Source organism: Calidris pugnax, unplaced genomic scaffold, assembly GCF_001431845.1.
Source record: "Calidris pugnax isolate Ruff unplaced genomic scaffold, ASM143184v1 scaffold72, whole genome shotgun sequence".
Taxonomy (NCBI): Eukaryota; Metazoa; Chordata; class Aves; order Charadriiformes; family Scolopacidae; genus Calidris; species Calidris pugnax.
In genome coordinates this window covers 322,373-346,017 of record NW_015090808.1, presented here as the reverse complement: position 1 = coordinate 346,017, position 23,645 = coordinate 322,373, and the positions used below count along the sequence as shown (strand labels likewise).

General features: G+C 47.6%; 1 protein-coding gene across 1 annotated transcript in view; it reads right to left on the bottom strand.

The window, feature by feature from the left end:
- The window catches only part of SLC4A4 (solute carrier family 4 (sodium bicarbonate cotransporter), member 4), a 240,410-nt gene that overhangs the window by 153,130 nt on the left and 63,635 nt on the right, over nucleotides 1-23,645 (bottom strand). The window contains exon 3 of the mRNA XM_014938358.1: nucleotides 10,757-10,936. Coding sequence (XP_014793844.1) covers nucleotides 10,757-10,936 — 180 coding nt within the window. The remainder of the gene's footprint in view (nucleotides 1-10,756; nucleotides 10,937-23,645) is intronic.

Below are 23,645 nucleotides of genomic sequence, written 5' to 3'. Positions count from 1 at the left end.
TGGAGAGCCAACCTCATGTCACCCTCATCCTCTCCAGGTGCCTGAGTGGGAGCTGTGAGTCTGCAGTTAGAAAGGAGCTACAGGAACAGGAGAAACACCATCCAGACCATCTCCCACCAACGAGAGTTGGATAATTAATGGGTGAGAGGAAGCTGGGTTCTGCTGTTGCTTGAAGTACCTCCTTTCTACATGTGTCTCTTCTCTATCCTTCCCACACTAGAAGAAGTCCTCCTAACTGGCAGTCAACTACATCTTCAAGGAACCTCTCCTTACACCTCCTCTGGGTTTTTTGAGGTCACAGCCTCTTCCATAACACACCCATAAACCCAAAACCATCCATCTCGAAACCTAATGCAACTCCAGGTTTGCATCCCTTGCAGTGAAAGGTGAGAGAGCTTCTTCCTCACCCCATAACACAAGGCAACCTGCCTGGGATAGAAGATGACCTGCCTTAGAGGAGCCCAAGTGAAAGGTGAGAGAGCTTCTTCCTCACCCCACAACACAAGGCAAACACTGCCTGGGAAGGAAGGTGACCTGCCTTAGAGGAGCCCAACCCACCAGGAGAAGGTCCCCAACCAAATATTCAGGGCCAGGATGTGTCACCTCAATACATGCAACCTAAATACGGTGCATTAAAGATCAGAGGGGCATCCTTCAGCTGATTCCACCACCTTGGACCATCCATCAGCTGTCTGTGCAGCTCTTGAAGACCAAAATACCAAAGATTGGTATTTATTTATGAGAAAGTCTCCCTGACCACCTTCCCTCTGTAAAATATTAATATTAAAAAATTAGGCCATTTGGCCATCCCACCCAGTGTTATTCAAAGGCTCTCCGTTCTGCTCTGCTGTTGCTCTTACCGTGGTGAGCTGAAGCTAAAAGCTTTTGGAAAATGCCACCCCATGTCTTGAAGAGCCAGGAAAGTAACTGGATTGCTGAAAAATCCCACAACACCGACAGAAAGAGGACTCTTGGCACAGCCCTGGCCGTGCTGCATCTGCTCTGCTAAGTAGGTACATTTATTTCAGTCCTGTGGCTGACTCTGGCTATTTATAGCCGCCAGCTTAACGAACCTTCAGGGGAGACACCAAGGCTGAGCCTCCCTAAACTGGTGTTTAAATATCCTCGTTGAATTAATTCGATCTCATTATGGATGGACTGCCCACAGTTGGACTGGCAACTTCCACTCCTCGTGGAAAGTCAATCTCCATAACGCAGCACCTTTCCCTGCCGGGCAGGGGCTCTGAGTTGGAAAGAAATACCAGAAATTTACTTCACAGTAGCCCAGACCTCACATCAAGAGGTAAGAAGACCATTTAAGAACAGGCAAAGAGGTCACAAATGCATTTTTTAAGAGACATGATTAAACAGCCACCTCATGCTCAACTTGAAGACAAACAGGACCCGTTCTGGAAGCATCCCAGGCACAAGCATTTCGACCAGCAGCCTCTTCCCACTTTGTGCTCCTGAGAAGAGGGAATTTTGTGCTCTCTGTAAGGACAGGAAAAGCCACAGAAAGCCGGGAAAACCCCACCGAACACATCACTGATGTCAAATAGATGGCACTGAGAAGCAGGAAGAGATGGTTTCCACCCTGGTAGGTTCAAGGAGTTCAAATAGAGCCTTGTCTCTGCTTGGAGGCAGTGCCAGGAAGAGGTTCTTCTGCCTGTTCCTCACCTGATGCCAGCAGCTCTCTGGATGGGAAGGCTTGAGACTGTCCCCACAGAAGACTCTGCACAGCCCTCAACACGCTGCTCTGGAGATTCCACCTATTACATTTACAGGAGACAGAGACTTCCCTGCTTTAGTGCCTGATTTAAGATGAAAAATGGCATTTCAAGCCTTGTGTGAGTGAACCCTTCAAAAAAGGGGCACACACACATCAAAATACGATGGTACTCGAGACAGGTGACACGTGAGCTGAACAGAATGTAGCTGCTGCTGGGATGGGTAGTGATCCAGAAGCACCTGCTGGTGGGCTCATGTCTCCTAGATTTCAGTAGGAATTACAGATGGGATAAAGCACTTGGAGAATCAAGAGCACAACGGAATCAACGGGCATTTCAGCCCCGTAGGTGGGCTTGCTTTTCTGATAAAAATCATGTTGGTGAACGAGGGAACACGGCAAAAAAGCAGAGTAGCTTGGCCTCTACGGACACCTGGCCAGCACTGTTCACAGGCTCTGCACTGAGAGAGTTTAGAAAACTATTTATACACACACACCCTGCACCACTCTTATCTAGGTACTCAGATGCACTGGAAGACCAGAAGGAACCTGAAAGGACCAAAAAATGTCTATGTTGTGCAAGAAGCAAACTGTAACGTAAAGGAAACTAATGCCATCAACTCCAGGGTGTCCCACGTCAACCAGAAGCAACAGACAAACTGTGGATTAAAAATAAAAAAGCCTCCTTTTAAACAAATCAGGGCTGTGAATTCACTCTACAAGACTGCTCACACCACAACACTTTTTATATCATTAGGCATCTCGATAAACCAAGCACTGATTAACCAGTTTTCCTTATAAAAAAAAAAATTGTGCCAATTGATGTTGTGGGATCTGTCAGGTCCAATGTGTTACAGAGATTATTAGAGTCCTCTCTCCACATCAAGCACTACTTAAAGGCAGGTATTCAGCAGCAAAGTCTTAGCAAAGATACCTAAAATGAGCTTCAGGGAAGGAGGATGCTCTGGAGTCCCAGCTTTCCCGGCCCCAGATTGCACAGAACTTACTTTTGAGAGAAGGCTGCATTGTAAATTAGAATTGTGATTAACCCATGGTAAGGGAGGACGCTTGGAGATCATCGTGGTGGCTGCCTCCATGGCAAATCCCATCCATCCAGAGCAAACCTCACCTCCAGCAGGAGAGATGGGCTCCATCCAGGACGACCACACCAGCCTCAAACAGCCCCGTAATGAAATGATTCTGCTGCAAACACTTTCTCTCTCAGCAAAATCCTCCTCCCAACCCACATCTGAGGGCTCAGGATAGGAGGTTTTTTCCACTAAAACCTTCAAGAACTACTGCTGGTGGGTGGAAGAGGAATTTCTCGGAGCAAACTGCAAACTTTTACAAAGCTTTGATGGGATGACATTATCATCCCTGCCCTCTCTCTTGCTCTAGAAACCACCCCAACAGACAGATCCAGATTTTCTACCTCTTTTCCCTGTTTCTGGCTTTGTGTCCTGTAAACAGGATCCCAGTTACACCTTTCAACTGGTAAAAAAACCCCTCCTGCCAGCTTAGCCCACGTGCGAGCGTACGCAGGAGAGCTGCAACCAACAACAAAAGGAGAGATCTCAGCTCTCAGCCACTTCTCCCTCCTCGGAGGGTTTCCAAATGTTGGCTTCTGCAGTCATATTTATCCACCTGTCAGCAGCTTGACTCCTGCCAAAAACCAGTTTTTCCTCTCTCCACCGATGCAAGCACTAAGAAAATTCTATTACAACGGGCAGTTCGTGGGTTTCGTGGGTCCTTTACTATCCCTTGGTGCTTTTGGGTCCCAGGACCCTGCTGAATCCACTGCCAACATCCCCCTAAGTCACTTCTGAAGTGGCAGAGCACCCCCAATGCCCATTTTTCCAGTAAACGACTGGAATAAAACACTACTCAATTTCCTTTCCTCCCACTCCATTGCTCTCAAGCTTTAGGTTGAGTTTAGACAAAACTTTGGCTTTGGCAACAGTGATTTTTTTAGGCTCGTGAGTGGTTTTAACAAAACCCAGCCAGCAAACCATCGGGTACTGCAGCAAGGCTCTCCACCCCCCAACCTGGGGAATAAAACCTTTAGATTTGGCCCACGGCAATTTCATTAAAGGAAAAAACTAATTGTGCAACCACTCAGCAAGGGGGACTTCCAAGGACTCCCTCTTGGTCTTTCCAAAGACTCCCTCTTGGTCTTTAAAGGCAGGGCTTTTACACGTACAGATATGTTCATATGCACATAAAATACTGTATTTGGGATGAGGACGAAGACGTCCCATGTTTTACAACTGAAGATTAACATCAGCATTAAAAAGCAAGTGAGGCCTGTAGTTAATTTCCTGAAAACAAGGTCTGAGAGTGCTCATGGCCAGCTTGCTTTAAAATGACTCCAAAGAACAAAATTTTCAATCTTTTGTTACTTTACTGGCATAATTTTTGTGAATTACTTTGTGTAAAATGCCTTTGGGCTGGAGCTGAGGTGCAGCACTGCAAGTCATTACTCTATAGCTTATAACGCAAGTCCTTGACGACAACTGAAATTCCCCAGGACGTTTTTGGAAAGGGACAGGTATTTTCTATTTTGGGCTTCTCCCTCCCCATTTGCTTGGAATCGCCTTTGCCTATAGAAGGACTTTCACCTCAGCCACTGAATTCAGAGTCACAAAGCCACACAGTTTCTTACCTTCCAGAAACAGACCAACTGAAAAAAGATGAGAATTTCCATTCCATCAAAGAATCATACATTTTTCCACTTCTGTTTCTTCTGACACAGTAATTGCTACCCCATATTCCAAGCATTTCTGTTCTAAACATGCTATTAGAGCTTAAAAATTCCTAATTTCGTTAACATGTGCCATGTGTCTAAGGCACATGGAGCTGGGCCAGCCCAAGGACAACCCAACCAAGTTCTACACAAGCAGAGGCACCTCCGTGGAGCACCTCATGCTGCTGTGAACATCACCACGGAGCCTGCACGCTGCCTGCCCCGACAGCGCTTCCCGAGAGACACGATCCCCCTGGGTCCGAGCCAGGGAGCTGAGCCAAATTCCCTTGGAGGGCAACCAGCCCACCAGAAGAAACCCCTTCCCAGATCAAGCATTTCCACGTGGGAAAATCTCCGCGCGCCTGGAGTAAAGAATGAGGAAGAGGGAAATGGATGCAGATCAGAGCCTGTCCCAAAAAAGAGACTTCTCTCTGCCTTCCCTGTTCCTCCCTTGTCTCATGCCTTGCAAGTAACAGCAAACTACAGCATCCTTCATACCAAGATAAGCCATGGGCTGACCTAAGAAGGCAGAACCAGGCTTCACCCCTGCCCATGCCAGCTGAGAAGCCTCCTCTGGCTTTCCATACCAAGATAAGCCATGGGCTGACCTAAGAAAGCAGAACCAGGCTTGACACCCCTGCCCATGCCAGCTGAGAAGCTCTTCTGGCTTTCCACCACCACAGAACAGTTTGGGTTGGAAGGGACCTTAAAGATCATCCAATTCCACCCCCTGCCCTGGGCAGGGACACCTCCCACCACACCAGGTTGCTCCAAGCCCCCTCCAACCTGGCCTTGAACCCCTCCAGAGATGGGGCTCTCCTTTCTGCCCAGCTGGGTCTTTTCTTCACCCCACTGACTGCACAATCATACGAATACTCATGAACTGTGGTTCATCTCAGACCAGCTGAATATGCCCAAAATACTGGTGGGTCCGTACTCAAGCCATTAGTACTATATAAAAAAATAAATAAATTACTAAACCTTCCCTCTGAAAACCCCATTTTACTCATCATCTCCCAATATGCCATCCTTCCCCTTCTGCAGTGCTCTGAGAGTATAAATCTTCATCTCTTTTCCAACTCTTACATGTGTTTTAGGCAGATAAGAAAAGGGCATTTAAACCTCACTTACTAGTGGGGCTCTCCTTTCTGCCCAGCTGGGTCTTTTCTTCACCCCACTGACTGCACAATCATACGAATACTCATGAACTGTGGTTCATCTCAGACCAGCTGAATATGCCCAAAATACTGGTGGGTCCGTACTCAAGCCATTAGTACTATATAAAAAAATAAATAAATTACTAAACCTTCCCTCTGAAAACCCCATTTTACTCATCATCTCCCAATATGCCATCCTTCCCCTTCTGCAGTGCTCTGAGAGTATAAATCTTCATCTCTTTTCCAACTCTTACATGTGTTTTAGGCAGATAAGAAAAGGGCATTTAAACCTCACTTACTAGTAATGCAATAATATTTTAATTATTTTTTTTTAACCGGAAAAACACTCGTATGCCGTAATGCAATAATATTTTAATTATTTTTTTTAACCTGAAAAACTCTCGTATGCTGGCTCCCTGGGTGGCGCAGAATAACCACTGCTAAAATGTGTTTCCTTCTTACTGGTTTTTTTTAACCTGAAAAACTCTCGTATGCTGGCTCCCTGGGTGGCGCAGAATAACCACTGCTAAAAAGTGTTTCCTTCTTACTGGTTTGAAGTGGAAACCAGTGAAAGTGGTGCTTTGAGAAATGAGGCTGTCTGAGAAAAAGGGGGTGAGAAAGCCCCGTGGTCTGGAATACACGGAAAGGGCTCTGCAGGGGGAACGTCACCTTCAAGCCTCCTCCTTGGTCCATCAGAGAACATCCCTCTCTAGGTTTTTTGATGGAGGCATCTTCCCCAAGCGATAATTCACTGAGGATAAAACATCTCTGTACACGATCAACATCCCGAACTCTCTGCAGATGGGAGAGCTGAAGGTTGTTTATAAACTACCAGAGTTTGGCTTATTTGATTGAACTGGACACAGATTTTTTTTTAAAAAGGATTGATATTTCCAGACTGCACCAATTCCCCACTACAGAAGCGCAGCCAGACCGGTTTTTAACTGGAACAGAATGTTTATAGGGAAGGTTTGCATTTCTGGACCTGTTTACTCTCCTGCCCCGTATCCACAGACGTGTCCCATCAGGTTCGTGTGTTGTGGGACGAGCAGCTTGACCTGCTGAGTCAAATCCAGATGTGGTCAAAATCTGATTTTCCACCAAAGAAGCTGAGAAATCATCTTCAGGTAAGATATCCACATTTAGGCTTCACAGTTCTTAGGGACAGATGAAGAAACAGAAGTGATGCATCGAATCAAAGCTTCCCACTCAGTCAAAACAAAGCTCTCAGTATAATGGAGACAATCAAGTCGTTTCCTAAACTTCCAGCAAGTATTTTAACAACGATGTTATTACAGAGTTTGCAAAACAAACTTGATATGCTCGTCTTTTTATTTGAAGATGAAATAAACTACGAATTATATACCAGCTGGACTGACAGTGTCTAATACTTGGCCAAGTTAATAACTGCAAAAATCAACAGAGAGAAGGAGCTCTGTAAACTCTCCATTTTATAGACTGAGATACATTCGTGCGCTTCCTCAGCGACCTCTGGGTTTTCTTCATGTAAAATCGGGCTTTGCTTGTTTTAAAACATGGTTAATGAAACGGAATATATGAATCCAAAAACCTTCCTGTTCTAGGGAAAAAGAGGGCAACGTCAGCCGGTTCGGTCCCTTCAGCTCAGCATTAACTACACAAACAGCACTTTCATTTTATTATCTCATTAATCTTGCACACACCCGTCTCCTCCTCCTCCTCTGCAGCCCTTCTGAAGGCCGTGTCCCACGCTTCGTATTCACAGCACGATGTTCATCCAGCCCGGGTCGCTGATGGACACCTGAAGCCTCCGTGAATCCGATCCCTGGTTTTAGTGGTGAGCACAGTCCCTCGTTATGCAAAGGTCATGAAGAGAGCTGGTGTTATGCAAAGGTCGTTAACAGAGCTGGTCCTTCATCTTGGGAATGGCAACACCCTTGATCTTCTCTTCTTGGGTCCCCCCATGAAATAGGTGTTGAGCTGCATATGAGGGGACAGCGGGCTCAAGATTTCCTCTTTCCTTCTTCTTTTTCCTCTCCTCTTCTGATGACACAGAAACACCATGTACCCACACATGTCCCACAACCTGCAGAGCCCCTTTGTAATCACCCATCCCTCTAAAATGACCTCGGGCACATTAGCCCAACCCTCACTCAATGGTTGTGTGCACGCTCTGCATCTCACACCTTGCTCAGTTTCTGCTATTTTTTCCCCCCTTCAAAGAAGAAAAGCAAAATCCAAAACTTCCCAGCCACGAAGGTGCCACCACTTCTCCGCTGCCAGCCCTGCTCCAGCACAAAGCCCTTCACAACTCATTTACAATTAACACAATGATTTAAAAACTGAAGAACTGAAGATTCTTCAATGATGAAAATTAAAAAAAAACAGGGTTATAAGTGAGATTTCTTGCCACAATGGCCAGTAATGACTACCAGGCCAAGCTGGTGAGGAACACTTTTCTTTGGCTGAAGAGAACTAGTCTTCTCTTGGACACACTTGCCATACCCAAGAGGGAACACAGCAGCTGGGTATGAGGTGCACATAAACCATTCAGGCCCTCAAAAAGCCTTCATCAAAGTGACATCTAGAGCTGGCATGGTCTGAACATCCAATGACTGCCTCAGATCAACAGCCTCCTAAGAGACACAAACCAAAATGGAAATAAAGAGCCGTTTATAAATGATGGAGAAGGTCAAAAGCAGAACAGCAGAAGTTTCTGAAGGAAAGCTGGCGTTACCACCTACGTGGAACTGGAGAAGAAAAGGTTGATACCAAGCAAAAAAGTGTAGGAAACAAATAATTCAAGTAAGTGATGATGACAAGGGTTTCAGAAGGGGAAAAAAACCCTGGGGATATAAGGCAACATGTAATTCAATGTTTGGAAACTCAAGGCAGTAATCTGAACTACTCCTATCCTTTACAGTGTTCTAAATTAACCGCGCCAGCTCGTAAAAAGATCTGCCCCCCCGTGCAAAAGAGCAAGTCCCTGCAAGAACCTGGTCGAGTGTCTGGGTACGTGAGATGGAGAACAATACAGAGAAAGTCAGAAATGGTGCAGAATTAATGCTATCACACGGGGCACCAGGACTGCTGTGTGGTATTTGAGTGATCCCACTCCAAAAATACGTGGCGCAAAGAAGTCAGGGCGGAAAAGATTATGGGGAAAATCTCAGAGAGAGAGAGAGAGAGATGAAATACTGCACATTTTTACAGGCAGATAAAGTGTAGACAAGAATATACTAAACTGTAAAAACAATAGAGGAAAAAATACCATTAAACCTTTCTCAAATGATACAAACCAGAAACGAGGGGGGGAAAAAAAAAAGGCAAAAAAATCAAAACCTGGTGGAAGAAATGGGATTTCAACCATGGGCACAATTTTCCCATGGAAATGCTTCCCCTAGGACAGTGATACATCCAGAAGCCAGTTGTTTTCCCATGGAAATGCTTCCCCTAGGACAGCGATAGATCCAGAAGCCAGTTGGGTAGACATAGTGCTGAGGGACATGGGTTAGTGATGGGTTTTGTCAGCGTTGGGTTCATGGTTCGACTCGATGATCTAAAAGGTCCCTCCCAACCTGGACAATTCTGTGATTCTAATTCAAAAGGGAATTTCTACAGATCTGGTCACTGGCACACCAAAGAAGTACAGAGGTATAAATATAAAAATTAAACTTCAAATACCTAGAGTTCTTGAAGACAGGTAATTATGTCTTCTGGTGTAAAACCAACTCCTGGTTTCTGAGCTGACAAGAGAAGTTCCTTGGGAAAACCAGGGAACTACAGCTCCAAAAAGCAAAGGGACTTTGTGACTCGCCTTCCTTCCTAGTGGCTGCTCTCTGCAGTATCTGCACCACCCGACGTGACCCATCTGATCCCACCTCACTGTCTTTACATGCAGCAACTATCCAGCAACAGCATTTCCAAATGAAAAATGCACATATTTCTTCAATCAAAGATCAGGCTGTGCAGCCTTTGCTTGCTCCTCTCTCTTTCTTGCACCAGAAACATTTTGCTCCCTCACAAATAATTTCTTCAATCAAAGATCAGGCTGTGCAGCCCTTGCTTGCTCCTCTCTCTCTCTCTTGCACCAGAAACATTTTGCTCACTCACAAATAGGTTCTTTGATGAAACTCCAACCATCTGGAATCATCTTCAATGATCGGAGCCGTATCCCACACCGGGCTGTTCTCCTGTATTCAAACCTTGTTGGCGTGTTCCCTTTTTAGCTGGCTGTCACCATCTCTTTCCCATTTCTATTTAAGCAGCCATCTCCTGGATGGCAGAACAAGCTTGTGGCCAACAGAGAAGACAGCAAGAGGGATGGGACTTCTTGACAGTCACCTACGATGGTACCAAAGTGATGACACTCGATAAAGATCTCTCTCCTCTGGGTAACCATTTCAGTATGAACAGAGGTAGAGAGCATCCAAAACAGACCCCATCTCTATCAAAATTCAGAAATTCACCCCCTACAGATACTCAAGCATACAGTGATGCTACGTTTTATTCTACTCTTTGTTTGCAAAACTTAAAACTGGTTAGTTACCGAAGGGAAAAGACTCATTAGCACCACAAGTTATTGACAGAAGGAAGGCAAATCCCAAGCAGGTATATTTCTCACAGTCTACAGCAATGGTTAGTTACCGAAGGGAAAAGACTCATTAACACCACAAGTTATTGACGGAAGGCAAATCCCAAGCAGGTTTATTTCTCACAGTCTACAGCAGTGCTCTTGGTGCTTCTCACCAACCTGCTCCTCTGAGGAGCTGAAACCACAGGGTGCTGGGATTGTAGAGAGGACACACGTCCTGAGAGCCAGGGCCAAAGCTGCAATAGATCCCTCTGGGCACCTACTCCGTCTTTGCGTTTCCTCGCTATCTCTTTACACACAGTGTCAAATTGCTTTATAAAATTTGGCCCATCCTGGCTGGCTTCAGCTCAGGAGCAAACTCAGGTGATAAGAGAGAGATGAAATGTCTCCTCCAAACCACAGCAGCTGCTCAACAGCGACTGGTTGAGGCTACTCTGACCCTGCAACAGGAGAACGACTGTTTTCCTGGATCTGGTTTCCCCCTCCACGACCAGATGAGGAGCAGATCTCAAGACAATGGGCCATTGTAGCCAGTGACAACCAAAACCAGGACTTACTGAGCGGCTTAAGGATGCTGCTGCTCGTCTCGTCGGCGTTCTCTACGTCTGATTTGTCCGAGTAGTTCTCGGAGATTTTCTCCTTTTCTTTCTTTTCTTTGTGCCCAGGTCTTCTTCTGTGGCGCCTCCTCCTCCTGTAGCTCTTCGGCACGTGGACCCCAATGTAAATGGTGTGGTGACCTAGGGGACACAAGCACAGCAAAGATTAATTTTAGATTAATTTTGACTGTGTATAGTTTGTGCCTCACTGGCCAGTACTGTTCACGCTGCATTTCATTCACACAGGCAAGAGAAGCACCTTTCTTTGCTGGCCTAACATTAATTAAGTACTATTTTCTTGTCTCCAAACATTAGCTACCACTAGGAAAAGCAGTTTTTTGTACAATCCATTTCTCAGCGTGCAGCCTCTCTGATAATCACCCTGTCCTTATGACTCATTTAAAAATAAAAAAATAAAAACCACAGAAGGCCACCGTGCTAATTTTGCAGGACAGAATACAGCCTACAGGGCTCCTCGAATACATTCTACGTTACTTTTTCCCCTTTGTTTTACCAAATTACATGGGCTGGATTAACACCTGCCTTGTGCAAACTGATCCAGCTTAACCAAAGAGCTTAGAGCAATAAAATGTACATCACTTGGCTGTGCAGCCCATTGTGTAATGAGAAGCAGAGGTACCGTTAGGGTTTTATTGTAACACAGCTGACCAGGCAGGAGTAATTAACAGAACTTACTGCAAGATTCTAAGTTCTTGACACTTCCCAAAATAAAAATTAAGTAATAAATGAATAAGCGCCAAATCTCCTATGCTAAACACAAAGTGTGCCTTTTGCCTTTCACACAGACTTCTCATTTCAGACTGAAGCACTTAAACAAAATACATTTGCCAGTTGTCCTGTCTTTTTGATGAGCTTGATAGTAAGGGTTTCTTTTCAGGGCTTTCTGCACTTGGGCCAACTTGGGATAAATCTCATCCCTTGTGCTTACAGAAAGCTTTCACATCTCTTCTCCTGTGCCCAGACAATGCAGACATCCTACTGGAAGCTTCAAAAACAGCTCCTTCAGATTTCACTCTTGATAAATGATAGCTGTATTCTGGGCTTTTGACCAAATTTGGTTCCCCCGCTGGTGTAGCCAAGCAGAGATAAGACACACGTGCCCTGTCACTGAGGGATGCACATTGATCTCACCAACGAGCCGCACACACAGGTAAGAACCCCTGGATTTCTCTGGGGGTACAGACGTTTACACCTCTCTCCTGCAGCAGCCCCACTCCCTTCTGCTCAGGAATATGAATTAAAGTAAACGAGTAACAAAAAAAATAAAATAAAATCAGGCGTCACTTGATAAAAGCGTCACATGGGTGAGAAAATCCAAGAAAGAAAATTAGGGAGAAAATTGCCATCTCCAATCCCCCACGCTCCTGAGCCAGCTGGGAAGCCTGGAGAGTCCTCCACCTTCTTTGCATGTGAATTTTCATACCAAAACCACCCAGCGTCTTCTAGAAAGCTGCTTGACCAGAGCAACCCTCCTCGACAGCAATAAATAGATTTAAAATAGCCAACTGAATTCCCCAAGGGCTTTGGGAATAAGGGAGCGAAGAGCTGTATGCCAGGATGGGGCCAGGAGCTCAGGAAAACAGCTCGTGCCCAGCGCACATCACTCCCAGCAGCTCCTTTGAACACCAAACACAAATCAGACACTTTAAAGACATAGAATCATAGAATGGTTTGGGTTGGAAGGGACCTCAAAAGATCATCGAGTTCCAACCCCCCTGCCCTGGACAGGGACACCTCCCACTGCTGTTGTTGAGTTACTTAAGTATAAAAAAAACCATCTGGAAAAGGCTTCTTAAATACCACATTCTTAATTCTCAGAGACCAACAACATGAAAATAGAAAAAAAAAATTGTTCTCCCATACAATCACTTGAAAAAAAATATATTAATCCCCAGACTAGCATTAAGTGTGATACATTTTGGCTCCAAAGTAATTCATTATGTGGAAATTGTAGTAAAAAGCAGAGGTTTCTAAAGAAATTCCCTTCCTGCTCCCACCTGTGGTGACCCTGACATGGGTCACATCATCCTTCTGGTGGCCACTGAGCTACAACAAGCTCAAGGTTATGTACGAGCGATAACGATGCGGAAGACCATAATAAATAGATAAAACAGATATAAAGATATATAGTGCCCGTGATATGGAGATATAAACTAACAGCTATAAAGCCTTAGTGAAAATCTCTCTGGGTGAAGCTCCAGTTACTTTTTAGCCAGTGTTATCTGGGATGGGATATTAAAAGTTCAGGCTACATGGGTATTTCCATCCCTACAGACCAACACCTGGAGATAAGATTTAGCTCCAGAGTGCCAAGGGAAACTGGGAGAGCTACCCCAGCAACTGGAAATATCAGCTTTAACACAGCAGATGGCACAAACCCTGCACAGGGATGGAGATGGGGAAATCTCAGCTGAGCCAGGCAGGAGCTGAGGGTGCCCCGGGGACAGGGAGGGCAGTGGTGGCCCTTCCCAAGGTTCTCACAGCTGAGATCCCACCCAAAAGCCAGATGAGAAAGGACTGGGCCACTTCAGTATGTGTATGAAAGCAGCCTCCTCCTCTGAATCCCTTCAATTCTGTGGTCAGCTCGATAGTAGAAGCACATCATAGTAAGCCTGTAGTCCTAATACTTTAATATGCTGCCAACAGAACTGGACAATCTCTTTAATCTTTTGACCACGTGTGCACGGCACAGATTTTGGGTAATATGAAACTAAATTGTATATACACGCAGGCGAACATCTGCATTACTTAGCTTGCTTTTGCCTATTCTGCCTTACTTAATGCGACGTTTTCCTCCCCTGTGTACTCGAAGTGCTTGGCATCTCTTTGTATGGCTGCAAAGGCCGAGATAAACTTCTGGGCTCCCTTCCCAAAGGGCCCGGAAGGAAACAATTGACACGTCCCCTTCAATGCACGGGGTTGCTGAGACATTTCCTACTCGCCGGGGCATCGGCGCCTTTCCCATGAGAACCAGGGGACGCCAAACGGTGACGCCTTTTGGGGAAATTGTACCGCGGGCACACGGGCACCACGCTCTCACCCCGCAGCTCTGCAGAGGGTGGGAAGCCCTTTCGGATGAGCAGAGGGACCCATTTCACAACACTAACATCCCCCAGGGGAGACGCAAGACCTGCAGGGCCAAGTGGCACCCTCTCCGTTCTTCATGGCCTCCTCAAACCTAGACCTGCAGGAGGTAAACCTTTTGAACTCAGCTTCTTGTGCTGGAGGAGAAACTTCACCATGCACCAAATGCAGAGCAAAATCATTCATATCATAGAATCATAGAATTTCCCAGGCCAGAAGGGACCTCCAAAGGTCATCTAGTCCAACCTCCCCGCAGTCAGCAGGGACACCCCCAACTGGACCAGGTTGCCCAGGGCCTCGTCGAGCCTCTCCTTGAATATCTCCAGGGAAGGGGCCTCAACCACCTCCCTGGGCAACCTGTTCCAGTGCTCCACCACCCCCACAGTGAAGAACCCTCTCCTCATCTCCAGTCTAAATCTGTTCCCCTCCAGCTTGAAGCCATTGCCCCTCATCCTGTCACTGCAGGCCTTTCTAAACAGGTTCTCCCCAGCCTTCCTGTAGGCCCCATTCAGGTACTGGAAGGCTGCTATTAGGTCTCCCCGGAGCCTCCTCTTCTTCAGGCTGAACAACCCCAGCTCCCTCAGCCTGTCCTCGTAGCAGAGGTGCTCCATCCCCCTGATCATCCTTGTGGCCCTCCTCTGGACCCGCTCCATCAGGTCCATGTCCTTCTTATATTGAAGGCTCCAGACCTGCACACAATACTCCAGGTGAGGTCTCACCAGAGCAGAGCAAAGTGGCAGAATCACCTCTCTGGACCTGCTGGCAACGCTTCTTCTGATTCTTAATAGAGCAAGTCATGATGGGAGAGGTATTTTCCCCCCCCAGAAAAATTTTGGTTGAAACCACATCTTTTGCTATATTAAGAGCTATTAAAGAAGAGCAGCTCATGATTCAGAGTCTGGCTTTAGAGTCTGGGCACAGGAGACTCTCTGAGTCAGTTTTGCTGGTGAAAAGCCACTCACGTGTTAATAAATTTAAGTTCTGTAAAATGCAGAGTGGCCTCCCTACCTGCAAGAACATTCAAGCAGCTCCAGACACTCTGCCCCAACAAGTCAGAACCCCAAGGATATCTCCTCGGTCCAAGGCCGTGCTATTCATACAATCACAGAATGGTTTGGGTTGGAAGGGACCTTAAAGCCCACCCAGTGCCACCCCCTGCCCTGGGCAGGGACACCTCCCACCACACCAGGTTGCTCCAAGCCCCATCCAGCCTGCCCCTGAACCCCTCCAGGGATGGGGCAGCCACAGCTTCTCTGGGCAACCTGGGCCAGGCTCTCACCACCCTCACACCAAACAAGTTCTGCCCGAGATCTAACGTAGGTGATGAAGAGACCTTGAGATCTGCCTGCATGAGAAGTGTGCTGGGAGTGGGGGGGAGTGGGAGTGCTCTCTCTGCAACCATGTCCACACCAGATTGGACATCCCAAGGCACGTGAAGCACAAGCCATCTATATAATTTGAAACATGTGGATCTACTCTTGCTATAATACAGGTAGGAAACAACAAAAACACCTATATAGAGAGAAATCATAGTTCAAGTGTTGTTTCCCAAACTAGTTCTGGAACCACATCTGCCTTCAAGAGCGTTATCACTTCCTACCACTTCCTTGGTAAGAAACCAGTTCCTCAAAGTATCACAGAATGGTTAGATTTGGAAGGGACCTCAAAGCCCATCCAGTGCCACCCCCTACCCTGGGCAGGGACACCTCCCACCAGCCCAGGTTGCTCCAACCTACATCCAGCCTGGTCTTGAACACTTCCAGGGAGATTCCTACCCAGAAGAATCACAGAGAACAGACTGGGTGTGTGACACACCTATGGAAAGCTGCAGAGCTCAGGTTTCTTGTGAAGATCGAATTTAGGTGGTTCTGGGAAGCTTCATCCTGCAACAAGAGTCCTTCCACAAAGCCTTTTGTGCTGTGTATTTCAACACAGACACGTGATGCGTTACCAGTGGCCACGGTAGTAACTTCAGTGTGGGGCACTACCAGAAAACCTGTGTTACAGGAAATGCAAACTGAAATCACAGCCTGATGATGGGGAAAAGAAAAAGAAAAAAGAAGAAAAGGAAAAATAGATATCTCATATGATGAGATTATCTAAGCAAGGTGGTACCTTTTGTGCCTGAGGTTCTGCATTCACCTGGACCCTGAGCTGAGTCTACAGCTTCCTGCAATTTTGGTCCATGATTAAGATCAGACTTTAAGCCTGACACTGCATTAAGACTGAAATTCTCTTTTCATTCCAGATGCCCACAGCCAAACGAACGAGCAGAAGGAGATCGCTTTATTTATGGTCTCCTCTCCATTTTTAAGCGCAAACTCTTTGAAGGAAATGGTATCAATGCAATAGCTTTTCCTTAGTAAAACTAAAACTTGGTCATTTGGAGAAAGGAGCCAAAAGTCATAGGATCAAAGGATAAATTTTGCCTGATGCATAATATCTGGGAAAGAATCCCTTCCACATGACTGGGGTCGTTGAGACTTAAGAGTCTGGTCTGACCAGCCCATAAAGAACCTCGAAATGGCACCTTAGAAGGAAACAAGATCAAAACCTAACACTAAAAGTGTATAAAGCAATGAAAATAATTTGAGTATTAGCAAGTTTTCACCTGGCCTTTGCTTTCACTTTCAAGGCTCCTTTCCAAAGAAGAGGGAGAGCCGCATGAAACTCAACCAGGCTTGGAAGGCTCATGTGGTTTCAACTGACAAGTCTCCACAGCCAAGCTCTTCTCCACGAGCTCAGGCCACTTGTGCCTCCTGCCCTGAGCAGCCATTTACACCCAAGCTCTCCGAGAAGACCAGGGCAGGTATCTCAGGCCACCCAAATAAAGGGCTTCACTCAGGATCACAGAATCCCAGAATGCTGTGGGGTTGGAAGGGACCTCTGGAGATCATCTCCTCACCCCCCCTGCCACAGCAGGGTCACCCACAGCAGGTCCCACAGGAACGTGTCCAGGTGGGTTTGGAATGTCTCCAGAGAAGGAGACTCCACCACCTCTCTGGGCAGCCTCTGCCAGGGCTCTGCCACCCTCACACCAAACAAGTTCCTCCTCATGATGAGGTGGAACTTCCCATGTTCCCTTTTGTGCCCATTTCCTCTTGTCCTGTCCCTGGGCACCACTGAGAAAAGCCTGGCCCCATCCTCCTGACACCCACCCTTTTAGCTATTCTCAGCATTGATGAGGTCCCCTCTCAGTCCGCTCTCCTCCAGCTGATCAGCCCCAGGTCTCTCAGCCTTTGCTCAGCAGAGATTCTCCAGTGCCTTGGTCATCTTTGTAGCCCTAATCATCTTTGTTGCCCTAATGGACGCCCAGCCATTTCACTTTGGGGCACAGTAGACATATAAGAGGACACAGGCAGGTAAAGGTGTGCATGGCTTTCACTCCTACCACTAACAACTTGCTAATTTTATGAAAACTTGCTCTGTAGTGACATCTAACATTTAGGAACCTGCACCTACCACTGCTCTGAGGTCCCAACAGACAGGCAGGGGATGCACCCAGCTACATGCTTCATCAGCAGAAGATGGCATGGCATGGCTTTTTGGCCAAGAGGAAGGTGTTGGTAGACCACCAGGCACACAGAGAGACATGACACTAGCCCACACAGCAGTGAGAGTACAGCCAGGCTAGCCCAGCTTCTAGCAGTCACTTTTCAAACCCAGGGGTGGCTGCAGAAGGGGACTTTTGCGGGAGAATCCAATGAATGAAATGATATAAAAAGCTGGTGGCCCAGAAGGACAAATAAATCACAGGGATGATCCATTTTAAAGGGGAGATACTAAAAGTAGCACTAAGCAAGTCCCAAACTAAGCCCTGCTTAGTTTCAAATCAGCTCAAGAAATAAGAACAAAAGGCCACGCCGTCACGTGCTGAGTGCCCTTAGCTCTACCTGATTGCCAAGGGGCTGCAGGTGCTGGTGGTGGCAGAGGAGGAGGAGTGGGCTCTCCACCCCCACCAGCTCCCTGGAACACAGGGGATGGGACCCACAGAAATGGCTCTCCCAGTCCCACCTGCAGAGTCATCATGTTTCACCTCAAAATTTCTCAGGAGTGATCTGAAAGAGCAGGCTGAGAGAGTTGGGGGGGTTCAGCCTGGAGAAGAGAAGGCTCCAGGGAGACCTTCCAGCCCCTTCCAGTCCCTCAAGGGGCTCCAGGAGAGATGGGGAGGGACTCTGGATGAGGGAGGGGAGCCCTAGGAGGAGGGGGAAGGGTTTGACCCTGCAAGAGGGGAGATGGAGCTGAGATGTGGGGAAGAACTTATTTGGTGTGAGGGTGGTGAGAGCCTGGCCCAGGTTGGGCAGAGAAGCTGTGGCTGCCCCATCCCTGGAGGGGCTCAAGGCCAGGTTGGAGGGGGCTTGGAGCAACCTGGTGTGGTGGGAGGTGTCCCTGCCCAGGGCAGGGGCTTGGAACTAGAAGATCTTTAAAGTCCCTTTCCAGCCCAAACCATGACTCTATGACTTCCACAGAGATGACAACACAGGCCACAAAACCAATAGGCAAAGGGGAATATTTTCCATGATGTAAATTCTGGGTAGGAGAAAAGACCTGGATATTCACAACCTGCTGGTGAACGTGGCTGGTTCCTACAGTAGAAAGGAGGACTGTGATGATCTCCCCTAGCCCTGTGTAAGAGCTAAGTACTGTTCCCATTCATGCATACAAACACAGATTCTGAAACTCAAAGAAAACCAAAACCAAACCATCCCCAATCGTGTGACCAGGCACACCTCCAGGATCACCACCCACTCCCCACGGGGTTTTCACAACATCCTGATATTCCAAGTGACTGATTTTCCAGGCGAGTAAAAACCTCCCAATCAGTTAAACAGCAGAAGGATTCATCGAGCACCTGGTTTGTTGAAACCTGGGTGACATCTAAACCAGCTAACCTACCAGCTGGACACGAATCAGATCCAAATCCCTCCTGTTCCCTGCAGAAAATTACCCCGTCAAGCAGCAGATCCACAGAAAAATCATTTTTCCCACCAAAAAGAGGGCAGCCCCCACAGCTGGAACGGGTTGGGTAATTTTTGTGCCCCGCTAATGATTTTATTAGTGCAGAAATGTGTATGTGCTTCTTACAGTGGCGATGCCTGGGCACAAAATTACCTCTCCCCATGAAGGGAACCCAAGGTCTCTGGAGGGACCGAGCACAGACTGCCACGGGACCAGTGACAGAGGATGAGAGCAATCCCAGGACTGGCTGGGAGAAGCAGGAGAAATCATTTCTGTATGGAAAAGCCTGGAATAAAGTAGCACAAGTCTGTAACCAGGTAGCTGGAAAAAAAAAAAAAAACAACCCTGAGATCAGGAAGGCCCTCAGGCACGAGGGCCGTTAAAACACCAGTGGTATGCAATAAACTATTTCTTCTGTGGTATGTGGCCCTTGGCCAAAGAAAAGGGTCAGTGTGAATCCATCAGGTGATGGGACCAAATACTTGTGAAAGGACAAGCGTAAGGTTGAACAGGGGGTTCACAACCCAACGAATGCCTTCAGGAGAACAGCCTGCAATGACAGAAATGCAGTTAAGGGAAAAAAAAAGGAAAACAGAGGCCCCAAGAGAGACAAAACCCAGGCCACAACACAACTGGGATATGAAATAGGAGGGGAGAAGATCAGAAACAACAGGGCTGTCTTCAATTCTGCCAGAACCCCGAATTCATGGCTAAGATCAAAGTACCCAAGAGAGGACCCACCATCAGCAATGAAGATGCAGTGACTTAATCAAGCAGGGAACTTGCCCAAGAATGGTTTTACCTCTTTGTATTACTGCACCTCACACCTTCACAGGCAGCCCTTTCCTAAAATCACTACAAGGGGCAGGGAACTGAGCTCTGTAGGGGAAGACAGCACGTATGATAGAATTGCCCAGGCCAGAAGGGACCTCCAAAGGTCATCTTGTCCAACCCCCCTGCAGTCAGCAGGGACACCCCCAACTAGACCAGGTTGCCCAGGGCCTCATCAAGCCTCACCTTGAATATCTCCAGGGAAAGAGCCTTAACCACCTCCCTGGGCAACCTGTTCCAGTGCTCCACCACCCTCACAGTGAAGAAAAAAATCCGATATTTTTAGTTTCTTCTTTTATAACTTCAGGTTTGTAGATGTTATATGCTCTTCGTTCTTCAAAAAGTCAGTTAAATTTTTCTATCAAGTCTTCAAAAGATCCCCACGTAACAACATTATAGCTAGCCAGAAGGAAAGTCTTCCTGGCCATCTCTCTGAAGCTTGTACTTCTCAATTTCAAACGCGCGCTCCCTCCCCATCGATGACCCAGACTTGAACTGCCGGATTCCTAACAAGGTTCAGAGCCCGCTCCGGTGAAGCGTGGCTAAAAGGTGAGTTTGCACCGTGCCCCGAAGAACGGGATGGCTCCAAAAGATGGAGCTCACATAACATCAAGAATCTCTAAGGGAGAAGAGAAAATGGAAAAAAAAAATAAAATAGAAAATAATGAGGTCTTCATTTGACTTCTTGAAGATCCTACAAACCCTGGTTGGTTGGAAGGAGCAGACCAAGCCAGTCATCAAAAAACACACTAAAAACTGTTAGGAAAGGTTCAGAAAATGAAGCCCAGAGGACACACGTTGATGACGGCTCTAAGGTTCTGCTCCACGACAGGGAACCACAAGGAAGTTGGCAATGAATTAAGGGGTGGACATTGTTTAGCCAGAACAATAAACGTGTTTGGGGTATTCTCCCTGAGCTTTACATAAGCCACCGCGAGACTCTTACCCACAACCCCATAAGCTGCTTTTCTTTCTCTCTTGGTTGGAGCCGTGAGAGGTTACAGAAGCCACCCAACCTGTCCTGCTGTGATCTGATCTAATCTGGCCGGGACCGCTGGGATTCCGGGGGAGGAGAAGGAAGACTCTAAAAGGGCCCAGCTCTGGGGAGCAGGGCAGAGGAGAGGGGTCGTGCTGGACCCTTTGGTTTAAGTTTGACACCAAGCTCTTCGGCAGCACGGTACCTTTGAATTTTCTGGCATCTGCCTCGAGCACTGACCACAGTTGTCCCCTTCCGAAACGTCCCAAATGACCATACAAAATAGCTCATCTTGGCTGAGAGTCTTGGTCCCATTTTGCCTATTTCCATCTCATTAATTACCCAGGTTGACCAAATGAATACCAAGCTGTACTTGGCACCATCGAGTTCATAGATAGAGGTAGGTTCTAGACCACTCTCCAGTGGAAGAGCTGTGATGTACTGACTAAGGCATCCAACTGCTGCCCCCACTTCAGAGAAAGAGCCCCAATTGCTTTCTAGGTACCAGAGGTACCACTTGGGTACGAGCACCAGGAAGACACACTGCTGAAATTACCACTCCACACTCTGAAGCAAACAGCATGGGGTCTTCTCAGGCCCTTCCTAATGCCCACCGATGACCGCATGGAGCAGCACATAGAATCATAGAATCGTCTAGGTTGGAAGAGACCCTTGGGATCATCGAGTCCAACCATCTACCCTACTCTACAAAGTCCTCCCCTACACCATGTCCCTTAGCACTGCATCTAAACGTCCCTTAAACACAGCCAGGGATGGTGACTCCACCCCCTCCCTGGGCAGCCTGTTCCAATGCCCTATCACTCTTTCGGTGAAAAATTCTTTCCTAATGTTCAATCTAAACCTCCCCTGTTGGAGCTTGAAGCCGTTCCCTCTCGTTCTGTCGCTAATTACCTGTGAGAAGAGACCAGCACCAACCTCTCTACGGTGTCCTTTCCATCATCCAAAGCCTGCAGAACAAACAGCAAAGGATGGGCACAGCAGCAAAACCAAGACAGACCACCACAACGTGCCAGGTGGAGATCTACCTAAACCCACCCTCCTGTCTCCTTGGGTTTGCCTTGCCAGGCAGCTCATGGGAAGTCCTCAGAACTGCCCGCATCAGTAGGAAACCAGCCCTGCTGCAAGCCAGCCTTGACTCCAAGGTTGCAGTTATAATTAAACACGTAGAAGCCACTGTGTGTTTAACGAAAGGCAGCAGGGCACCAGGAAGAAATGCAAACACCACGGTGCTCACCACCAGGAGCCCCCTTCACACAAAGTCCCCTGGACACCTCTCCAGCAGCACAGCGCTTCCTTTGAGGAAGCCCTGGATTCTCCTACATCCCTTCTCAGTCCCTTTCTGAGCTCTCACAGCATTGTACAACCAGATTAGGAGCATCACCCAAAGCGACAGACCTTCCTGAAGGCTGAGGTGATGACTGGAGTGCAGACTGCACTTGTCCTGGCAAGCTACAGAAACAGTCCTCGCGTTATTTTCCCCAACTAAGCCCAGTTCCCCCAGTCTGGGTGCACAGATGAAAGACAGAAGGACACCCCAGTGTCCCCTAGCTACACGATGGCCATGACTGTTTGACGTAGCCAAGCTTGAAGGAACCCAACCCTGACACACAGTCAAGTATCTCCCACTTTCTGCCTCAGTATCTTTCCCTGTTTGATGAGTGGGTTCTGTCATCTACTTTCACTACTTCTCTGTGCTTTGATTTATGGCATGGAGTACGTCTCCTAAAAATCCATCAGTTCACTGCACAGGCAAAAACCTTGGCAGAGTTTGCTAAATACAGTCAAAGAGAGCGAACACTGGCATTATATATTTTACAACTGTAACTGGGCCTCCACAAAATACCTTAAAATAGAGCTGTTGGGCAGAGAAAGGTCTATACAATGGGTGGGAGAAGACAGTCAAACAAGTCTAGACTTGACTCCTAACTTAAATGACACAGGAGGGGACCAGACCATCACATAACCAGCAGATGCTCAACTACAACACCAGCCTGTATGTCCACCAATGGTGGGCAGCACCTCCAGAAAATGAAGCACAAAACAAGAGAAGGCTTATGAAGCGACCTCTGTAGAGTCATTACGATGAGCACATTGAATCAATGATGGCCCATGGCTCTAGACTGAACTGCTCTGCACCATCCCAGTGGCCACTCTCTCTGGGTAGGGACCAGCAGCTTCAGGATGGCTCTGGGAACTGAAGACATCCACTCGGAGAAGTTGTTCCCATCAAAGGCTCTGTTGGACCTGTTGGAACAGGTCCAGAGGAGGCCATGGAGATGCTGGGAGGGCTGGAGCCCCTCTGCTGGGAGGACAGGCTGAGAGAGTTGGAGGGGTTCAGCCTGGAGAAGAGAAGGCTCCAGGGAGACCTTCCAGCCCCTTCCAGTCCCTCAAGGGGCTCCAGGAAAGCTGGGGAGGGACTCTGGATGAGGGAGGGGAGCCACAGGAGGAGGGGGAAGGGTTTGACCCTGCAAGAGGGGAGATGGAGCTGAGATGTGGGGAAGAACTTGTTTGGTGTGAGGGTGGTGAGAGCCTGGCCCAGGTTGGGCAGAGAAGCTGTGGCTGCCCCATCCCTGGAGGGGTTCAAGGGCAGGTTGGAGGGGGCTTGGAGCAACCTGGTGTGGTGGGAGGTGTCCCTGCCCAGGGCAGGGGGTGGCACTGGGTGGGTTTTAAGGTCCCTTCCCACCCAAACCATTCTATGATTCTGAGGCTTGAAGGTGCCACCTTTCTCAGCAAAATTAGTTTCAGCACCAGCTCAGAGTGCAGTTGATGGTTCCTAAACCCATCAGAGATGGAAAAAGCCCATCGCTGTCGGACCGACAGGGAAACACCTTCCTCCACCGCCACGTCCCTTGCGCTCAGCGCACGTGTCAGTGCAAAACTTATCACGGCTTAACGGAAACCGCCCCCTTTCCCTCACAAGGGACAAGCCACACATATTGACTCAGCTGGTCTTACAAC